Source organism: Heliconius melpomene, chromosome 15 (genome assembly GCF_056956725.1).
Source record: "Heliconius melpomene rosina isolate 202511_hmr_F chromosome 15, ASM5695672v1, whole genome shotgun sequence".
Classification (NCBI taxonomy): domain Eukaryota; kingdom Metazoa; phylum Arthropoda; class Insecta; order Lepidoptera; family Nymphalidae; genus Heliconius; species Heliconius melpomene.
Window position 1 is genome coordinate 1105110 of NC_140403.1, and position 23639 is coordinate 1128748.

Consider the following 23639-nt stretch of genomic DNA (forward strand, 5'->3'; position numbering starts at 1 on the left):
AAAGTGGAAAACGTTTAGTCTTAATGGAGTCGAATGTCTTTACTAGGTTCCAGTTTCCCTCTGCCTACTCTGCTATGTGCGGGATACACCGTGAAGCTAAAAAAAGTTTTAAGGTTATATGTGACGACAGACACGCAGTTTTTATTTATATATATATATATATATATATATATATATATATAAGCATATTAATTATTATATAATAACCTTGGTTCTCGGTAAATGTTAGCGGATATTACATTTCGAGTCAATTGGTCGTTTTGACATTTTAATATTATATTAATTATGTGTCGCAATTGTGAGTTTTACCTATATTGTGTACTTTATATGGAATCTTGATTCTATAAAGAATATTTAAAAAAATAGTATCTTCACGCTGTATCACGCATATAGCGGGGTAGGCATAGGGAAGGTATTAACAATACAGTTCCCTACTTTCCGCCCAATTTTCTAGCGTTTCCCGCCTCATAGAGAATATTATTTTCTACTATGTAGAGAAAGCGAAGAGAAGTGACTCTCCACTTTTTAACAAAAATTGAATCAACTTTAAAAAAAAATAACTACGAAGTAGAACGTTACAATTGGTCTACCAGAGCAAGGAAATGAAAAGAACTCTTACCCCAAATCGGGGATCGAACCCGCAGCCTTTGTGTTTGCAGATAGACTCGACCATATAATGCTACTAATAATTCTCGTGGGCTGTCAACTAGTTATAACGACCTACACAAGTATCGGTTGACCATTTCCGCGTTTTCTATATATTTAATGTAGTTTTGCCGAATTGGTCTGTGCATACACAAAGGTTGTATATAAACCTGTTTCTAAATACAAGTTGTATATTAGATTTTGAGGCCAGTCGCGACGTAGGGGCACAAGCGTGTGAGCGAAAGCGCGATAGACTGCGGGTTCGATTCCCACTCGAGAAAATGAAATAATTAATATTTTCGTTTCTTCTTTAGAAAAGATTTTTTAAATAAATAAAAAACAATATCTTTTAATGTATAGCCTTTCACAGCCATTTCTTTTCCTACTTTGCTATATATAAAAGTAAATAAAAAATTTAAATCGACTATAGCTTGATTATTGTCAGTTGATTAATGTCAGGGATGTCAGTCGTGGGCATGTAAAGGAGGCCAAATAAAGTGCTAGTGGACTATATTATATATTTTTCCGACCGCCAAATATAAATATGACGTAGGCTTTATACATTTGTGCCTTTAAGTATTACCAAATTATAAGGTGATGTTATTATACTCGCAAGGGTTGTGAGTTCGATTTCAACTTTGGCGAATGAGTTATTTTAATTTCCACGCCCTGGTACACTCAAGTAATCAATATCTCGAAATATGTGTGGTTAGTGGAGACCGGAGTGTTTTAACATTATTTTTTTACCTAACCTGCTATATGCGGTACAGCTTAAAACTAAAAAAATAGTTATTTAATTAAACATATTTATATACAATAAATTGATTTTTTTGTTAATTTTAAACAAATCTAATATATAATCAATGTCTAAGTCGTTAGACCTTTTGACCCCAGCCTTGTATAAATAAAGATATATATCTTGTTTTATTCTTTAAATAATTAAATATGTATTACAAATACATATACATATATATATGTATGTAAATGCATATTTTATTCAACAGCCTTCAAGAGGTCACTGATTTGACAAATGTTTGAGTATTTTAATATATCTTAATAAACTTTGAGGCCATCGTGACTTAGTGTTTGACTATAAGCCGTGTGGTTGTCGGTTCGATATCTCCAAGTGGGGATATATTATTTTTCATTTCTTTCACGAGACAAAGTGCGGCGTTAAGTTTCGCCACTCAACATGCAATAACTTCAACAGACATTCAAGAGGCTGTAGGTTCTCTTTGCTTATCTGAATCTTCCACCTGGATTTACCATGAATTGGGTTGGATAGATTTTATAATTAGGTATATATACTAGACTAGATAGTAAAATGGAAACAGTTCCCTAGATAACTCTTAACGCAGGTACATTAGGTTACATCTAAATAATTAACCTAACGTAATATACTCTTTAAGTAGATTATCCAATACTAAAATAATTATTCAGTTTGAACCAGTAGTTCTTGAGATTACCTCATTCAACCAAACAAATTTATTTCTTTTATAGTATTAGTATAAAATATAGACAAAGCATATTTGGGCCTAGCACATACCTAAGGCCCTACTTGACGCAATCTAAATGTCAACAGTCGTCAAAACCGGTCGGGTTTGTAATAATTATTATGTCGTCAACACTGATTTAAATCATTAATTTTCAACACTTTTAAACTCGCAATCATTTATAAAGAAATAACTCGATTTTTTTAATTTTATTAAATTTTATTATGAAACGTTATTATTAGTGTGTTAAATATAGGCTGTTTTTAAAATAAATTATGTATGTGAAAAAGAAAAAAATATATTTATTGTGAAAAGAAACCAGATATCTTTTCTTTCAATCTGTTGGACTATTTATATTTCTAAATTATTAATATTATATAGATATTAATATTATTTTTTAGATATTCCGTGTTGAATGGTGGAACTCAACATTGTGCTTAGTTTACCATAATGGAAAAATATGAATAGATTAAATAAAACCATCCCACCAGTGAGAATCGAACTCACAACCGTCACGGGTACTCCACGCTACGACGGCCTCAAACTTTAATGTTATATAATTTATTCAATATCGTAAGTAAACATTCTCACTTAGATATATTTAAAGAAGGTTAAGTACCAAAATGTGATACAAGAGTTTAACTGTTAAACCATTTAGTAACATTACTTAACATGTCGATATACAAGTTTAAGTTTTTAATGAAAGTAAAAGTCGTTCGTTCTATTTTCTTATATAACTGTATTTTGACTTTTTAAGGGCTATCTGGGTTAATTGAAGTAATGTAAACTTTTTAGTTGAGATTCTTTATGGTGCGGTGGAAACGAGGTAGAGCGAGGCGTTAAATTCCGCTACTCAGCACGTAGCATTAAGAATTGGGCGGAAAATTGGAAACAGTAGTGTGTGAATGCGGGACGAATTGGTCCCCAGGTTCCCTCTCCCTACTTAGTTATAGGATACAGTTTAAGGCTAAAATCTCTATATTTGTTCTAAATGTAACACACACTAAGATCCTTACTTCCCACAATTTTTTAGAAATATTCTTTATTGTTTGGCGAAACTCAATACCGCATTATGCCTTGCGAGGAAAGAAACAAATGTTATTATTCCCCCGATTGGAAATCGAACTTGCAATCTTCATTTTTACAGTCAGACACGTTTCTTCAATAACAATTTTAAATATATATTTTCTTGATCTACTTAAAAAATAATGAAACCAGCTTACGTTGTAATGTAATGTTTGTCCGTAACGCTTTCTCAAAATTGTTTTTAATAACCTTTAAATTTTGTACGCACACACTATATTATGTAAATGGGACAAGAATACAATACATTTATAAACAATTGAGAAATAACCTACGATATGGCAGTTTCTTTTATTTAATTTAATATTTACAATGACGCAAAATAGCTATAAATATCAATTACTATTGAGGGTACTCTCTATCTGTACTTTTTGATTATTGAACCAGGGAACTTTACTTAATAAATACATAGTTTAAAAAAACTCTGTACACTCCAGGAAATCAAATATATAATATTTTAATTTCTTCGTGGGAAAGCGCGGTATTGAGTTCCACAACTCAACACGTAATGCCTCCAAAAGTCGGCTGAAAATAGGAAACGGAAGTGTTCAAATGGGGACAGAATGTCTTAATATTAAGTTACCAGGTTCCCTCTGCCTACCCTGTCACGTGCAGGATTATTGGAAAAAAAATGATCGTATTATAAAGAAAAAAAACCCCCATCCCCTCAATCCACCGAACCCGAGCCGTTTCCCATTTTCCGTCGAATTCTGAAGGCATTTCATTTTCTCCAGTGGGGATCGAACCCAGAACCAGTGTCCTATTAGGTATCTATACATACAATGACATACCAAAGTCATTACACCTAAGTACATAACAAAAACATTTCCAACGTTTCACACACAATATTTCACGGCTGTAAGTTCCAGATGCTGCTAAATTTCCAGGACACGTCGCCCACATAAATCAGGCTACCTCATTATGTTGAACGCAAAAATTTTTCTTTGATATTTTAAACTGAAATAAGATTGAAATAGGGTAGCTTCACGCTGTACCCCGTTTACGGCGGAGTAGGCAGAGGGAACCTAATTATAAGACATTACGTTACGAACTGCTTAACTTTCGAGACATTGCGTGTTGAGTGGCGGAAATCAAGGCCGCATTTTGTTATATTTTCAGAGTTAATAATGAAAATATTTTTTTTCCTCGAGTGTAAATCGAACCCCTTTACAATCAGACGCTGTGCCGCTAGGCCGCAACGGATATAGAGTATTTGATATGGATGAATAGGGTATATATTTTTCGTCTGTAAAAACGATAGTTCTGGGTTTAATTTATGTTCAGGGGAAAGATTATTGTAGTAATTACTTATAAGCAATGAATGAACGACAACAGAGTGTCTTGACACTTGGTACTCTCTATTTACACTGTTATAATTATATGAACGACACATGAATCTAAAAAAAAGTTTTTAATACTTAACTTTCGGATTTTTAAATTCTAATAAATCACAAAATAAACATTTCAATTATTTTTTCTATTTCTAAATTGAACGCATTTTCAAGCTATATAATATTATCTTAATTGTAGATCTAGATTTCCGAAGCAATTACTTCGCCTTTGAATCTAAGTGTTACGGTCATTCGAAATAAGTAGAGTGGCAAGGAATATTGCGATTTCACAGTGAAAATTGCAAAATTTTATGTTAATCGACTCTATTCATGGATATTCCTAAGTGCCTTTACTAGGAGGGTTTTATTTTAGAGATAAATTACTGTTTTTATTAGTTTTGTAGGTTTTACTTAGAATTCCCTATCTATAAGTAAAAAAAAAGAAATTATTTTTAACCATTGACAAACAATAAAATGAATGAAATTGAAATAAAACCCCTTAGTAGGCGAGTCTGATTCGTGCTTGACCGGTTTTATGTTAAATGTATTAATTATTTTATCAATAAATCGTTTAATTTAATACCGTTCTTTTTATATAACTAAATTTGCAATAGTTCATTACTATCTCTTTACTTTTCTCTGTACAAATATTTATTCCAAACAAGAATAGAACCTAACCTACTCATAAATAAATATAGAAAACACTATAAGCTACTGCATCATACCACCAGGCACCCAATGACGCATGACCGCGTCGTTTTCTTTTTATATAATTGATTACTAGACCATTTAAATGATTCGGATATACTACGCAATTTATTAGAAAAAAAGTAGTAAAAGCTTCCTATCTGTTATCTTTTTCTTTATAACTTCACACTATGGAACTTATTGTTAAGGGGTTGTTAAGGGAACCTATTGTTAAGATACTCCGTTACCATTAAGACACTTTCGTTTCCCGATTCTTGCTAAATTCTGGAAGCATTGCTTGTTGAGCATTGCTCGACATCAAAACGAAGAAATGGAAATATTTTATTTGACATTTAAATAAATATTTCATTACCTCGAGAGGGGATCGAACCCACAACCTGTCGCGCTCACGCATCGCCACGACTGGCCTTAAAAATTAAAATATAATATTTTCTTTAAATATTCTATATTTGCTAAAATCTCTCGCTAACTCAAAGTTAGTCTTAACTTTCATCTCGAGGACACTTTTAATGATAATTACCGAAATATTTAACAAGCGAGACGGACTCTCGTTACAAAATAAGCAATAAACGTAAAACGTAAAAATTTTTATAGCGTTTACGTGCTCTATAGTTTTTTTTACGTCATTTTAATATTGTATTTAAATTTCTTATACAAATAGGCTATTTTTTTGTAAATTATAAAAAGATAGCCTATTTATAATTTGGGATTACAATTTTACGAGTTATTTTTTACCATTTTAAATATTAGTCAATATTGTGTAAAAATACTTTTAAATATGCAATACTTTACTTTTTGTTATCAGAGTGAAAAAATAAATACAATGTACATATTCTCTCCAGTGGAAATCGAACCCATGACCGTTTCAACGTAAACGTAAACCTGACAGAGTGGGTTCGTTCGATTCTCACACGAGTAAATTAAACTTTTATTGTTTTCATTTGACCGCTCTGGTGTCGACGCAAAGCGCGGCGTTGAGTTCTGCCACTTACCACGCAATGCCTCTTGAATTCGGTGGAAAATAGAGAAGGGGTAGTGCCTTAACACTAGGTTCTTTCTGTCTACCTTGCTGTATGCGGGATGCCGCGTGAAGCTATAAAAAAAATATACATAAACCGCCATTTTATATTTTACTTCAGTGTGCGTGCCGGCATCTATCACGCTCTAATTACAATAACGTACAAACATACAATATGTCAATTTCTCAGCAAAAATGTTAAATGCGTGTTAGAATTGCACTATTAGCAGTAATATGCTGTTTCTTGAAGAAAAAATTCGATAAGATTTAGATTAAAGATATTTATACAATATTATTAGTAGTGAGGTACTCGTATATGTAACACAAGCAAGTACGTATATGTAACGCGACGGTTGTTAGTTCGATTTCCACTCGGGGATGGATATTGGATTATTACTTATTAATAATTCCACATAGCAGGGTAGGCAGAAGGAACGTTAATATACTCCGTTCTCCACCTCTGGAGGCATTGCGTGTTGAGTGACAGAACTCAACGCCGCGCTTTGCTCGACACCGGAGCGAAGAAATGGAAATACAAACGTAAATAAATATTTCACTTTCTTCGGAGGACGGAGTGTTTTATCACTACATTCATATCTACCTTATTATATTATGGAGATTATATTATTATATGAGATACATGAAGTTAAAAAAAATCAATATATAATTCCAACCAGTCCATTACTCTCTCCTGTCACAGGGAAATTAGATCCGCAACTTTATCTAAAGTTTTGACGTATTTGTTAAAAACGAAAGCTGAAAGGTTTTGTAAATTATAAAGTTTGCAACGTCGGCGTTATTTTGTACTCTACCATATTTTTGATAACTTTTCATATACATTTTTGATTAGCTTTGCGCTGAAGGAATTGCGTGTTGAGTGGCGGTGTCCAACGCCGCGCTTTACCTCGTTACCAAAGCGAGGTAAAGAAAATATTAAATACTTCGTTTCCTCGAGTGGGAATTGAACTCATAACCTGTTTTGTGTCCTTTCCACGACTGGCCTCAACTAGTCCTCCTCGCTTATGTTTGATTGTACACATTAATCTCAGGAACTAATTGAATAGAGGAACTCAACACCGCGCTTTGTCTACTTCCCTAGAAAATAAAACTAAAGAAATATATTAATCCATTACGTTGATATTTACTATACGTACGTATGTACATAGTTTATACCAGCAGGCTAATTACAAATTACGTTGATTCAACATTCTGCAGAAACTTTTGCCAAATTTTCTTTTGAATAGTGAAGGGCAAATACAGTTTTGATATATCGATATCATTTATACATTATATATAACATCGATAATTGAATAACAAAACCACTCGTATTCTCCCTTCAAACTACAAACATTAAAAAATATATATTTAAAAAAAATATTTTTTTTATATCTTAGAGAAAATGCAATGTTTCGCTCTATACAATACGCAATGTTTTTGGAATATGCAGGAAAGTGATTAAATTTTATTTATTTTATTTTACAAAGATTATTTATTTTAATATTGAGTTCCAATGTACGCCAGTGTCTTAGCACTGGGTTCCCAGGTTCCCTGAACCTATCTTGCTATGTGCGGGATACAGCGTGAACATTGTTAGCTTAATCATAGAATTCATATAAGCTAATCATAACATTGCAACAAGGGCGTCATACCTACTTAAATATTCTTAATATTTTGAATCGATTATAATATGCTAAGTATTTACCTTGGTCTCATCTTCAACAGGTTTTCTATTACATAAAGTTTATGATATAAATAATATTATATGATACCTCTTTTGTGGCTTGAGATATGTTTGATAAAATATCTTGTATGTCGGTGGTTGCACGTTCAAATTCAACTAAGAAACATTAGAAGTATAAGTATTTTATAGTAAGCAAGCAATTTCGCGTTTTGCCTTGTTACCAAAGCGAGGAAATGAAAATATAACATATTTCATTCCTCCGATTGGGAATAGAACCTACAACCGTCGCGTTAATAGTCACACGCGTTATGCGCCTGCACCTCACCACTGTCTGAAACTCAGTAGTTTAGTAAAATATTTTGAATGTCAAACTTCGTATTAAAATAAGTAAAAGAAAACAATTTCAACCGTAATAATAAATGATAAAATATATTTGTCCTTTACATTATGAACAAGAACTATATGAGAATGACCTTTGTTTAGAAGTCAAACTCTTTAGGATTTTAAACACTAAAGATATATATTTGTCTTATTCTAAGGTAATATTTAGTAAGGTAATTTTATTTGATTTACTTAAGAATAATTAGATAGATTAAAATTACTACTATAGTCTCCAATTTGTGCTAATTTAAAAATTGAGCCGTTTAAAAATAAAGCCGTCGTGAAAAAGAAGCGTGTGACTGTAAACGCGATGTGAGATGACTGAAGAAAAAAGTCTTCAGTTTTCACATATAAAATAAACAAACATTTACATAAATGATTATATTGACCCTAACTTGTTATAAATTTTTTGTATAATCAATTAAATAAGCGGTTCGATGAACGCCCGAATCGAGTTATTTTTTGACATCAACATACATTAGAAAAGAAATTTTATCAAACCTGTCTCTATAACATACAATATTAATATATGTTTAGACCATCATGACTGAGTGATTAACTGAATTAAAAATCGAGAAATCATTTGCTGATTCTATTTTAACTCTTGTCTATCCTCAATTGCGGAAGTTTTTATTTTTGCGTACCCTGCTATAAGCGTAAAGGTGTATCCCGCTTATAGCAATGTAGGCAAAGAGAACATACGCCGAACAACGCTGCACTTTGCCTCGTTACGGAGCGAGGAAATAAAAATACTAAATATTTTATTATCCCGATTGGGAATCGAACCTATAACTGTCCCGTCACACGCTTGTGCCTCAAAAACTTGCAAATAAAAAAATAATACCCAAAAATTTTATAATATTTCATCGAAACTTGAAATGTTACCGTTATGATCAATTTTTGCGGTAATATCTATCGTTATCTTTCTTGATAAATCAACTAACGATCTGTAATTTAAATGACATTAGTCAAAGCACATTAACAAATTACTGACATTTTCATCTTAAATTGATAATTTACAGTTTTTTTAGCATCTCCATAGAGAAATTGTATGCTATCAATAACAGGATAAAAATAATAGAGGTTTTTTAGGTTCATCTTTCGTCCCGCATTACATTACGTGTTGAGACATTAAGTGACGGAACGACCTTGCTTTACTTAGTTACCAGAGAAATCGAATCGAAAGCGTCGCGTACATAGGCAGGCGTCAGATTCAAATATTCCTTTTGTTGTATAGAATTTAGGTTATACTGACGAATTTGGTGTTTGGAGCTCCTCGCCTTGCAACGGTATAAGCAACTGTATGTTGCATCTGTGGAATGCTAAGCTATTACTTCTCGTAACTGTTAGTTTCTTAATAACTAAGGATACGTTTAGCACTATAAAATATATTAAATAAAGAAAAAATAAAACATTTTTTATTAAGCACCTCACTAATCATTTCTAGGTCGAGTTGTCCAAAAAAGGCTTATTAGAGATTTATCAGTTTACTTCCTAGTACTAATATTTGTGCTGCATTCGAATTTCCTTTGAAATTTTTCCTACTAAAAAGAACAAGAAATATTTAGAAAAAAAAATATTAACCTTATATTATGAATAAGTTTATTTGGTGAACCGCGCGGATATCAGGAACTGCTGGTTCGAATTTTTTTTTTTGCGTTATGTAGTCCATTCACAGAGGAAAGCTATAGACTATATTCTATTACTTTAGTCGATATATCTAAGTTAATTGTCAAATACAATGAATAATTATTTGACTCTACCAGCGAAATCGTGGGTGAAAGCTAGTTTTTATATTATAAAAAAAGTTCATATTGATATTTTATAGAATTTTAAAATGTATAGAATAGAATCGAATCTTGGACTTTCTTAGAATATTTCTCTATAATACACACGTATCCATATCATACTTAGACCTGTTGCTCATAAAAATATTGAACACGTCATGATTATGAAAGATGATGATCGATTATAGATACTAACAATGTGGTATTTTGATTTATTATAAGCTTCCTTTTTCTTTTGACTAAAATAATAATCAATTATAATTTTTTTACCTTATAATGGCCTAGGAACGCCTAGAGTTTAGAAATTTCGTTGTCCACTTAAAAAGATGTTACGTGCAGAGTAGCGGAGCTCAACTATGGGTTGGGCTGTTGGTATCTAGGCAAAACGCAGCGTTAAGTTCTGCCACCCTATACTCAACGCTTCGAGAATTCGGCGAGAAGTGTCTTTATGGGGACGGAGTGCCTTAGCACTAGGTTTCCAGGTTCCTTCTGCGTCTCCGCGTGCCTACACTACTATTATTTTGATAATACTATAAGTGCTTGCTTATTTCACAATGTTTCATTTACTTTATAACGTACATGTGTCCAGTTTTAAAGGTCCAACCTATCGGTACTAAATGACCTTATCTAAGCTCAAACATAGTGTAATGTAAGAATAGAGTGAGCATTTTATTATATTACTATATTATAAATATTTACTTATTTTTACGCTACCTGCATATGCATGTTGAGTAGAGAAAAGTGGTTGAAAAAAAAAGATTCGATAAAAAAAGAAAGAAAAAAAATATCATAAATGATAATATATATAAGATACCCCTTCACGCTTTATCCCGCCAACAGCGGGTAAAGGGTTAAGACCCATTTCCTACTACCGCCCAATTTTTGACATACCATGCGTTAAGAGGCGGCATAAAAAACAATAAAATAAATATGTATCGAGTCTAAACGTTAAATACTCTACAATGCGGCCTTTTCCTTTCATTTGGCCTTGCGCATGCGTGATATAGTAACGTTAGCGCTGTGCATACAGCTTTGAAGTAAATTGTTAAAGTACTTGAATTTTCAGTGATTGTACTGTATTGTAGATTGGTGTTTTTAGAGGGGTAGTGGGTTCTTTTTCGTAAAAATGTCCCATAGTAATGCTTTGTAACAGCGGCTGATTGTAATCGTGGTGCATATGAATTCCATATGCAAGGAAAGAATCAACAAGAAAAATATTTAACATATTTTAATTTTCTTTGCTCTTAATGGGAAACGGAGTGTCTTAACACTAGACTCAGAGGTTCCATTTACCAATCCCAAATAGCTAAAGTGGACTATATCGAATCGGTTAACGTGATATAACATAACTTATGGACTATTCAACACAAAAATATAAATTTTCGTTCGAACAAGTAGTTCTCGAGATTACAGCGCTGAATCAAATAAACTCTTAAGCCGTAAAGTGTAAGTATAGATAAAAAAAATGCCTGTACTAAAGTAATAGTAATAAATTAAATTCTAAATTGCATCGTTCATATCAAGCCGAATGGTAATTTGACACGCACACACATAAATACAAGGTCGTGTGCATTTTTGTGAATTTTTTATTTAAATTGTGTTGATTACATATATGAAATACTTTAACAAATAAAAAAATATTTGAAATAAATTCAAATTGTAAATGTTTGATATTTAATAAAATTATTATATTTTTATACACTTACTCTCGCATAGAGCAGGGTACTGTAAGGGAACCTGACACTGTTCCTACGCACCGCCTAAACTGTTGAGTAGCGAAACTCAACGCTGAGCTTTGTTTGTTATCAAAGCGAGACAATTAATTCATTTGTCAAAAAGGAATCGAACCCCATACCTACATACGGAACTACTACTATAAATATATAAAAATCACAAATTAGGCATCGGGGTCAGCGCCGCCGTCGCATGTGTTAAAACAATCATTAGGAACAAGGCTTCCACACCATTGAGGTCAAGAAGTCATTGTAGCTGAATTATTTCATTTATTTAAAATTTTGTATAGGCCTATTTTTAACATTATAATATTCTAGGATTGAAAAAATAATGTGTATGCGAAGTGAGGGAAATATTACATGTTAATAGTTTTTTCTCATTCGAGGAATTGAATGTTCTCAATGCTCTGCTAACGAGGCAAAGTGCGGCGTTGAGTTACGCCCCTTAACACTTAACGCCTCCAGAATTCGATGGAAAGTAGGGAAAGGAAATGTCTCAATACTGGGTTCCAAGGCACCCTCTACCTGCCCTATAATAGTAGATAACGAAAGCCTAGTATCAATTTACTCCGACATCCATTTTACAATCAAATTCGAGCTAATTTTGGTGGCGGAACTTAACGCCACGTTTTATCTTACCAGGGCGGGAAAATGAAAAAAAAAAATACACTCAATCAGTAAGTAATAACAGAACGGAAGTATGAAATATTCAATCGCATCGTTACTAGTGTAGCCGTAGTGTTTCATTAAGCAACAATAAAAAGAGTCAAGATTTTAATCTTGAGAATGAGCAAAGAGTAGAAAGTAAATAAACATGATATACTCGTAATTATTAAAAAGCTTCATGATTTCTTCTGCGTTACAGGGACGGCAGACGGAACCTATTGTTAAGTACCGTAACCGTCCGTTAGTTAACGTTCCCCAAGGACTTCCCAATTTTTGAGATATAGCCTATCGAATGGAATGGAAGGACATGAAAATCATTAATTCCCTCGAGTGGAAATCGAGCTCACAAGCTTCAGCTTGAGCTTCTGTTGTGTACTGCACATGGCAGGGTAGCTAGAGGGAATCCTCCATTCTGTCAAGTCACTTCAGTTTCTCACTTTCCGCCGAGTTCTTGAGGTATCTTGAGCAGTACTCAAGATCTCGTTTTGCCTCGTTGTCAGAAATCGGAACAGGAAATGAAAATATAAAATACTTCATTTCCTTGAGTGGGAATCGAATCCACAACCTGTTGCGTTTACAGTCGTACGCTTACATATATCCCACGCCACGACTGGCCTCAAAACGTTAAACATTTCTACATCACAAACTAATATTCTTTGAGAAATTATGAACGTTTTAATTATTTTTCTTTTTAGTGGTAACCGCCCCATTGTGGAGGTTTAAAATTAAAAGCGCTCGGGGAGCTGTCCTTATTTCCTAGATACATAAGGCAGGTCGAGCAATTAATTATAAATAGCTTTACTTTATCATTTTTTTTATTTTGGATCGTTCTTCACTTGCGAGCTTAGAGGAGTTGTGAATGTAGGAACTCAACGCTGTATCTACTAGTGATTTATCTACGAACTGCCTTTATTGCCTAGATACATGACCAAAAAAATACTCTATGAAGAGGTTCATAACAGTGGACTAGGTGAAACATGTGTGAAGTTTGGGGCTCCGTTCTTCATAAGTACTCCAGTAAAAATAAAGCTAACAAAAAATCCCTATAATTATTTTAAAATGCCTCAAGCCAGAACATAACCAACAAAATTCAAAATACATGCTATCTCAATAACTACTAAGCTATGTTATCCTAAATTCAAATTCCAATCCGTAGACAAAACAAGTAAATCCCTTAACGATTGTCTTTATTGTTATTGTACTAAAATCTGCAATATCATTAGATCGTAAAACTCAAATTTGCATTTCACCGGTAAGTGTATAGCGGAACAAGCTGAAGCCAGGGTTTGGAAGTCCATCATAAAATGTTATGGCATAGCGACAGCATATTTACGAAACTATTGTATATAACTGAAAAGGAAGGAATGTGTCCCATATAGCCGTTTAGAGGGAACCTAGTGTTAAGGCAGATCAAATAGAATTAATTTCCGTCTTCGAAACATTGTGTGTTGTGTGGAACTCAAGCCGTTTCGTTAGGATAGATGTAATTTGGTTTACGTTTTTTAATAAAAATTGTTGTATGAACAAGTAAAAAATAAAAGGAAGCCTAAAAATTATTTTAGGCTAAAAAAAATATTACTAAAATTAATACTAAAATTATGTTAGGCTAATTTTAGCTAAGCTATTAAGCTTACTGTCTCTGTGAGTGATTATGGCCAGATATGCAAAAATAAACAAATAAATTATGTTTTAAAACCTTTTTTTCCTGCAGTACTTTCTAATTTAGATTATAATTAATACCGATTAAAGTTTGTGTTCGGCATTCATAGGAAATTACAATGAATTGGGTTTTAGATTTAAGCTTTAAGTATAACATAACGAGTGTAGTTTGCTTGAGTTCAGTTGTTGTAAACGAGAATTTACTATTCAGGAAGGAATATTTTCAACATATTTTATATAAATAAATAAACTTTGTAGCAGTAAGCGCGACAAGTTGTGAGTTCGATTCTTATTCAAGGAAATTAATATATAATATCTTCATATACACAATGCCTCTAGAATTCGGCGGAAAGAGAGAAGGCAGGATAGCAGGAAGACTGGTTTTTAGGATCCCTTAATTTACAGGGTACAGCTTGAACCTAAAAAAACACAATATCCGTTCAAAATTTTATGATTTTCATCACTACCACTATAAACCACACATAAAAGGCTGGCAAACGTCAAAAAAGAACACCAAAGCGAACAACTAGAGTGGCTGCCACCACTCCAAAGGTACGCGTTTACCTTTAAAATTAGTAACTTTTCAGTGAAAAAACTCGAAAGCACAGCTTTATAAAGTTCCCTCGTTATTGGTTTTACAGTAACATTTTACGAAGGTTTTTTTAATATTTATTTGTGGGATGTATGAGTCCAGAATACATACATTCATATCTAGCATTAGTTAGCTGACTCTATTAAAAATATTTCAATTCAAAGTTAGAATGTAAAAATTGTGAAAAAGTTGGAAATTTTTATTCAGGTCACCCGGTGTAGTTGGGTAGGTGAGTTTTTTGTTTTTATAGTTAATTTTGTACTGGTATTTGAGTTAAAAGTCCTAACGGGATTATAGGTATTATATTTATTTTTCACGGTGCTTCACGGTGTATCCCGCATAAAGTAACAAGGGTAAGCAGAAGGATAGGTTGAGACATTCGGTTTCCCTCTCATCACCCATTTTTTAAGACCTTGCCGCACTTCGTCTTGTTAACAGAGCAAAGAAATGAAAATAAATCATTACTCCGAGTGGTAATCGAACATACAATTATCGTGTTAACAGTTAGACGATTTATTTTTTTTACTATTAAGGAGTCCAATTCGTAAGTGAATATTCCTCTAAGTCTCGTCTAATAATGGATTATGAATAAAACTGAATTTTGAAGGATATTGAAATTTTATTATCGCGTTTTATCGTTCTTGCGACTTAAAGGGATTTTATATTCATAGAAAACTGAATTAAATTGTAGTAAAATCTATGTTTAATTCAAATCCAGCTATTTATGCTAAAACGTCTTGATAATATTGTATTTAAATTATTTATACTACACATATAATCGTATAATACATTTAAGGTCAATATTATATTAAAATAAATAATTAAGTGAAGTATTTATAATACTTTCATTTCCTCAATCTAAGCCCGAAGTAATATTCTTAAGGCTAAAAAATATATGCAGTGTATAAATACCAGGTTCCCTTTATCTATCCAGTGCAGTATAAAAGACTAAAAAAAGACTATTTCCATAAAAAGATATGATTTTCATCTATTTTATATACGGTAAATAAGGTAACACACTCACAGGCACTATTGCTTACATATATTGGGCTGTAAATCAAGAACGGATAGAGGCACAATTTCAGCCTATGAATAATGCATAGGGGATATTAGACCACGTGGAAGGTAATATTAATTTTATCCCCCAATACAATGTAAACGTGTGTAACGTGTGTTATATAATAAGCTTTAACATAGATTAATTTAAATTATTAATGTTTAATTACTAATGTTTACTAATAACAAATAATAGCAATCTTTCTTACTAGTATTTATAGTTTTATAATTTATTTATTAGGACTTAGATTTTACTTTAGATACAAAATCAATGTGACAAATCAGGGGTCCAAATACCTATAAACCACACTACTTCTAAGTTCAATTTCCGTTTGGGACAAATGACTATATTGACCTAAAAATATTTTTACTATTTTTTTTAAAGGAATACAAAATTTAAGACCGTCGTAGTGTAGCAGCCTAGCGCCAAGCTGTAATAATCAATAAATGGATATTGTAAATTCGATTCCCTCTTCGACGGACGCTTTCATTTGATACACAAAGCGTCTAGTTAAATTCCGCCACTCGTTATATTTACAGAGAACAGGGTGATATATGAGAAACGGAATGTCTTAAAACTCTCCGTATTATTATTTACTATTATTATATTGTTTCTTAATTATTATTATGTGTTGTTACAGTTGCCACCAAGACTGTTACGGTGGACGGTCACCGTTCTTCTTATAATCGCCGTCATCACCCCCACCTCAGATTCAACGAGTAAGTATTAAAATAGTGATAATTTTCTCTTTTTTTGCTTCATAATAAGAATAATATACATAGATGTTATAAATGGATAAGAATCCTAAACGAACAATTGATATTAGTTTAAAATTAAAAAGCATGAATTACTTTAAAATTATAAATTAATTCTCATTCATTGAAATTAATGTTGATATTAACGTATTTATAATTAATATTTTATATTACTAAATCTAATTAAGTGAAAAGGTAGTGTCTTAACGTATTTTTATAGTTGAAATCGGCGACAGAGAGTGGAGCCACTAAATATTTTCTTAGAATACAAGAAATATGTAAATATTCAAAGTATATTTCCACTGGACACATTTACTTTGTTTTCCAAGCAATATTGAGTAATAAATTTCCTTTATTTTGAATTCAATGCCTCGTGGGGACGAGTGAGGAAACATTGGATTTTAGACTTTAATTTGAAGTGTTAAGGTTTAATATTCTTTGATATTATTTAAGTTATAATATTATTTATGTACGATACATTCGACTCACTTCACGTTATGAAGGGTTTATATTGTGTTTAAATTATTGAAACTGTTGAATGTAATTTATTTGGATTATATTGATTTTAATAATATTTTATGTTGTCAAATAAGTTATTTCATAATAATAATAGGCGTGGTGAAGCAGCACACCCGTGGGTTCAATTCCCACTTGATGAAATATATTTTTTTGCTCTGGTATGGTAAATATATTAAATTTCACAAAAATACAAACACAATGTCTCAGCTAATAAAAAAATATAAAAAGATTTTTGTTTCTTTGTTTCACGGCAGCATACAGAAGTAATGCAGAATTCACTATTTTTCTTATCGGTTAATAGAACTTTAAGCTTTTAAGAGAAAATCGACTATACAAAAGTTTTCAAAATTCACCATTTTTATATAGGTTTACTTTATATAAAAATATTAGTAACAATTATTAACTAATCCAAAAATTTCCAGGCGTAAGAAGAAGACTGCGGAAACCAAGCAAAGTGTCCACAACATCATCGACCAGCTCATCCAGAACTACAGATCAGGTTATATCCGCTAGCGTGAACAGACCGAAGATACGAGGTCGACCCACCTTAGCCAGCAGGAAGTCCTCAGCTGCTATTGACAATTCCGTTGGAACTGATGATCATAAGAATAAAGATGGATATAAGGTAAAATTATTTTGTATCATTGTTAAATATTTCATATGATTCCAATAGTTTGGTCCAATTATTTTTCACAATATTCTTTTGTTACTTAATTTGGTAATATGTTTTTGTTTGGTTTTCATTGCAAGAATGATTTCTAGCAAAAATAATTGAATTAAATATTTAAATATTTTATATTCAGCTATACCATTATGCGTAGTCTTTTGCATATTCTATTAGTTTGCAGATATCGTCATTATGTAGAGGCACAGTGACTAAAAACGCGACGTTTGTAGGTTCGATTCTTACTCTGGAAATGAATTACTATTTTATTTTTAATATTTTTTTTATCGCAATATCTTTTTAAATAATCAATAAGCAGTTAAAATAAAAATTTTGAAACACTAAGAAACTAAGAAACCTTTAATGTTCATAACATTAATACTTAAAAATTTACTACAATAATAAAAATTTGCTGCTGCTTTAGCTGATGAATGTTTCCGTGCTAATGTAAATTAGTTCAATTAATTAGAACACCATGTATATAATATGTAGATACATATCGCTTATACAGCAAGGACAACGGATATGACCGATTGACATTGGCTTGAGATTAACATAACTTTTCTAACATCTAATCAGTTATCTATATAGTAAAAAAAGCATTTTAAGCTTTAAATTGTATGAATAAATTTCAAGCCTTTGTTTAATCAGCTTCACGCTGTATACCCCCCATACAGTGTAGACAAAGGGAACCTTATGTTAAGACACTACGTTCCCCATATTCCGATGAATGGTGGGGACATTGTGTTTTGTATGGCGGAACTTAACGCCGCGCTTTGCTTTGTTACTAGACGAAAGAAATGAAAATATTAACAAATAATAATTCATCCCCCGAGTGAGAATCGAAGCCACATCCGTCGCGTTCACACTCTTATGCCCCTGCACCAATAATTATATATAAAATATAAAATAAAATATTCATATTCTTAAACTCACAAAAAAGAGCCCAGATGCAATGATACTTAGAACAAGATATATAAAGAGATACAAAACGCGGATATCAGCTTTTGAACGCACACCAGTCGACCTTCAAAATCGATAGTGCTGTAAAGGTTCCTTCATACTTACTTGTTATACAAGTATAACTATGCTAACGGAATTAAGTTTCCTGCGGTGGTAGCTAGGTCAATAAAATATGTAAGGACATAAGTAACTTATATTGAATAAATTATGATATATTTTTTAATTATATGTATCCTGCGTATGCAGGGTAGGGAGAGGGAACCTAGTGTTAAGTCTCCACTTTCTATGCAATTTTCAACATATGCCATATTGAGTGGCGGATCTGAAATATTGTTATCTTAGTCTTAGATAGATAGAGAGATCTTACTTAATATTTTCAAGAAATTATTCATTTAACTGAGTGGAGATCGAACCTATGACCTTCGTCGTCGTTTTCAAACAGACGCTTGTACCCGCGCCACGACTGAGTTCGTAGAATGAGGCGGTATAAAAAAAGAAATCTTCATAAATGGTAGAATTTACTTATAATTAAACATAATATAAATACATCCTTTCATCCGACCATGCATCAACTAATTAGCTTTTACTTTATATGTACACATACAAAAAGTATGAAATGATTATAATTTTTTAAAAAATGTATAGATAAAACTACCAGCTTAGAAATTTAAAATAAGTTTTAAATTATACATGAAATGTTTTAAAGAGAATTAATGTTCTTTATAATTAATTCGCGTCTGAGGTCTTTGTGGCGCAACGGAAAAATATCTCACTGTAAAAGTGGCGATTGCGGGTTCGATTTCCATACGGATAGTAAATTCCGTCAGACAACACGAAATGTCTCAAAATTTGACCTTATCCTATCCTGCTTTGCTGGAAAAATCGTAGCACTGTTTTTACTTGCCATGACTACAAGAGCGACGGTTGTGGGTTCAATTTCCACTTGAGGAAATAAAATAAGTAATATTTTCATTTCCTCGCTCTAATAACGAAACAACGCGTGGCGTTGAGTTCCGCCATTCAACTCTAGGTTTCAAGATTCCCTTTGCTTTTCTGCTATGAGTGGGATAAAGTGTGAAGTTACAAAAAATACTATATTTTTTATTTAATACTACCAAACTATTCCATGTAAAGAAAATTTCAATGAACACCATATTTTTTTCACAGGTCGTCTGCTATTACACGAATTGGTCTCAATACAGAACTAAAGTTGGTAAATTTATGCCTGAGGACATCCAGCCAGATCTCTGCACCCATATCATCTTCGCCTTCGGATGGATGAAGAAGGGGAAGCTCAGCTCTTTCGAATCAAACGACGAAACAAAAGATGGAAAGACTGGATTATACGACAGAATTAATGTGTTGAAGAAAGCCAATCCTAAACTGAAGACGCTTCTTGCTATTGGTATGTATTTTTAATGGTAATGTGATGGTTGTGGGTTTTATTCCTACTTGGTGAAATTAATTGATTTCATTTCTTGGTACCTAGACAAAACGCGACGTTGAGTTCCGCCACATAAAGGAAAAGAAATAATAAGACTTCTTTATTCATTTATTATAGATAGCTTATATTTTTTTATTTCATTTTATTTCCAAAGAAAACAAATAGTAAAGTACGTAGTTATACGTTTACCAGTTCTTGGGTACCATAATGTGACAATTTTAGACCACTTTTCCTTGTCTCGGTCATATTACTGTGATAAAACCGGTCCTTCCCCATTTTTTGCATATTCTCCAGTTTAGTTTTTGTATTGTTTATATTAATACACATGTATAAAGAGAGTCAAGAGAAATAAAAGAGGCAAATCGTGCCGTATTACATACTGAATAGCGACACTCAACGCCTCACCTTGCTTCCCCAAGTGAGGAATCGAACCCACCAGGGAACCCTAAAAGTACACCATAAGCATCATACGAGCACGACTTACGATACGTTTTCCCAATCGATTTCCTTAAGGTTACTTAACACATAATAGCTCTAGCTGTGTTACACACCGCAAGGCTGTAACTGATAGTGATGTAGTTTTATATATTTGTATCGTATCGATGATATTACATTGTTTATAGCATTTTTTCAATAGTTATTTAAATATTAATGGTTTTGGAAAAAAATATTTCATTATGCTTTATTTACATTCGTCTTGTACAACTATGTTTGTTTGTAGTTCATTTCATACAAAATTAGTGCTTACGCCAATTAACTTTTACTATTTGTATTTCACATTGAAAATAGTACGAAATTCTTCAACGTGTGAATCTGACTCGCACTTATTTGGTTTTTATTTTTCAATATATGAAAAGTGAAATAATGAAATATCTCTATGAAATTCTATAGTAACCAAACACGTCAAACGTGTACGTCAAAGTACACAATACATCAACGAGTTTCATTAATCACTTTGTTTGGGTTTCCGGTTTCCGTTCATTTAAGTATGTATATTGCAACAATTTTACTTTTCCTTTTTATTTATTACCTTATTAGGAAATTGTGTAATTCTGACATACTTCATATCTTTGATAATTAATAGTATGAGTTTTAATTAATATTATTTATTTGCTTTTTATTTATGTTATATATTTTAAATGATACACTTCAAGTAATAAGTTTAAAATTACTTATATAGGTATTGTGTAAATAAACAATGTGCATTCTTCATAACGTTTTAGATATTATCTTTGTTTAGCTAAATTTTTCCTATCTGAAATATGAGCCCACAACCATTAAGTCGGGTTATGCAAAATAAACATTAGACTTTCTAAAGCAGTACCCGTGACACTGTCACTTCCGGTTATCGTATACTATTATTACATATCTGACTATTGATTATTTCCTATAGCCTTTAGCGTGTATCGTTGCATAAATATGCGATTAGCAAACAATTACACATTTATAGTTAGAGCCACACCGCTACGACATCCTCAGCGGCCTTAGTTTGTTTAGTTTAATACTGTAATTCGCATTTTGCCGATTAGACACTTGTGGTTACCTCAATTTAGTATTAAAACATTCTACTCATTGCCTACATATTTGAGCAGCAGAACTCAACACCGCACCTTATTGTGTTACCAAGGCAAGGAGATAAAAATAAGTCATTCCTCCGAGTGAATACCGAACCCACACCCCGTCTCTTTTATAGTACTTTATTGTAACCACTGCGTCACGACAAACTTTTTATTATTACTTTAAGAAAACTGTCTAAGTCTATATTTAAAAATGGACATCTTAAAATCATTAGGATCATCTTAAAATTGTTATACTATAGATGTTAATTAAAAGTGACTACAATTAAGTAGTATGTATACCATTAAGTTTCGCCATGTAATATTTCAAAAAGATCGTAAAATGTTTAACATACATATATGGAAAAAACATAGATAACTTTCTTATTATCGATATAATCACATCACTAATTCATGTGAACACAACTTAGCTCTCACGGTACAAAATGCACGATATTTTCACCTACAAGCATTTTCACGGAACTATAAAAACCACAGGAGCGCAACAAAAGGCTTTTGTAGATCTGTAATATAATCGACTTAGGTTTTTACACATCACTATTTAGGTTAAAAGTAAATGTGTGAAGTACAGTGTTAGAATAAAGTAGTAAAATTATAGGGAAAGTAGAGATTTTCTGTTTTCTGCTATACTAGAAGTGACGTGGTAACCTGTAAACATTGTAGTTATGGGTTCGATTCCCATGTACGTTTTTTAAATTATTTTCGTTCCTCCGCTTTGGTAAAACACTTTCCCCACGCACGGTCTATTTTTGGTATATTGCTTGTTAAGTGGCGAAACTCAACGCCGTACTTTCTGCCAATGAGAGAAAATGTAATAATTCTTTCCCGCGAGTAGGAATCGAACTCACAATCGTCTCATTTACAGTCGGGTACTGCGCCTTACCCTTTTTAAACTATAATTTAAATCATTATACAGCTATTCTAATATAAATTTCTTTATAAAAAACTAAGAAAATAAATCGAGTTAAAGTTAATAGCAATGTACAGTAAAGCTGAGGTGCTTAACAAACAAAGAAAGAACGTTATATTAATATTAGCATTGTGTTTTAAATCATTTAATAAGTAGTGCCTTTACAAAGAATGAAGCAATTTTAAAAGTGTAAGTCTAGTTTCTTTTGTTAGCTCCACGCTGTATTCAGTATATGGCAGAGTAGGCAGAGGAAATCTGGAAACTTAGTGCTAAGACACTCCATCCCTATTAATTCTATCCAATTCTGGAGGCACTGTGCTTTAGATAGCGGAACTAAACGCCGCTTTGCTTCGTCCATACATAGAAAAATCTCTTTTTCCGTTCCCGCAAGAAGATGTGGTGTGAACTGCTTCCCTTACTTACATTACAAATTTCATCTTTCTAAATCCAATAGTATTTTTTTCTATGTGTTAGTTTTTTTAAATATTTTTCTGTTATTAAAAAATGTTAATTTTTTACAGGTGGTTGGTCTTTCGGTACCCAAAAGTTCAAAGAAATGTCCGCAACAAGATATTCCCGACAAACATTCATATACTCCGCCATCCCCTACTTGAGGGACCGCAACTTCGACGGCTTGGACGTGGACTGGGAATACCCTAAGGGAAGCGATGATAAGAAAAACTACGTGTTGCTGCTTAAAGGTATTTATTTTTGTATAAAATAATAAATAGTTCAATTTTGTAATAGTCAAATTTTGCTCTAATCCGAAAAAAAGTCTATATTATAAATGTAGACATTTTGCTTTACTTCAAAAAATGATTTCGGTAACAGCGGCGTTGAGTTCCGCCATTCAACATGAAATGAAAAATATATATTTTTATATAATTATATTACTTTTTTAAATATATTTATATAAAAAAGCAGTGAAATTTATATCATTATCGTTAAATATTCATCATCGTTAGAACAAGTA

At 32.2% G+C, this 23639-nt stretch overlaps 1 protein-coding gene across 1 annotated transcript in view; it reads left to right on the forward strand.

The window, feature by feature from the left end:
- Nucleotides 1-23639, forward strand: part of Cht7 (chitinase 7) — a 74201-nt gene that overhangs the window by 17063 nt on the left and 33499 nt on the right. The window contains exons 2-5 of the mRNA XM_085198093.1: nt 16475-16553; nt 17531-17733; nt 19903-20140; nt 23188-23367. Of these exons, the coding sequence (XP_085054219.1) occupies nt 16475-16553; nt 17531-17733; nt 19903-20140; nt 23188-23367 (700 nt within the window). The remainder of the gene's footprint in view (nt 1-16474; nt 16554-17530; nt 17734-19902; nt 20141-23187; nt 23368-23639) is intronic.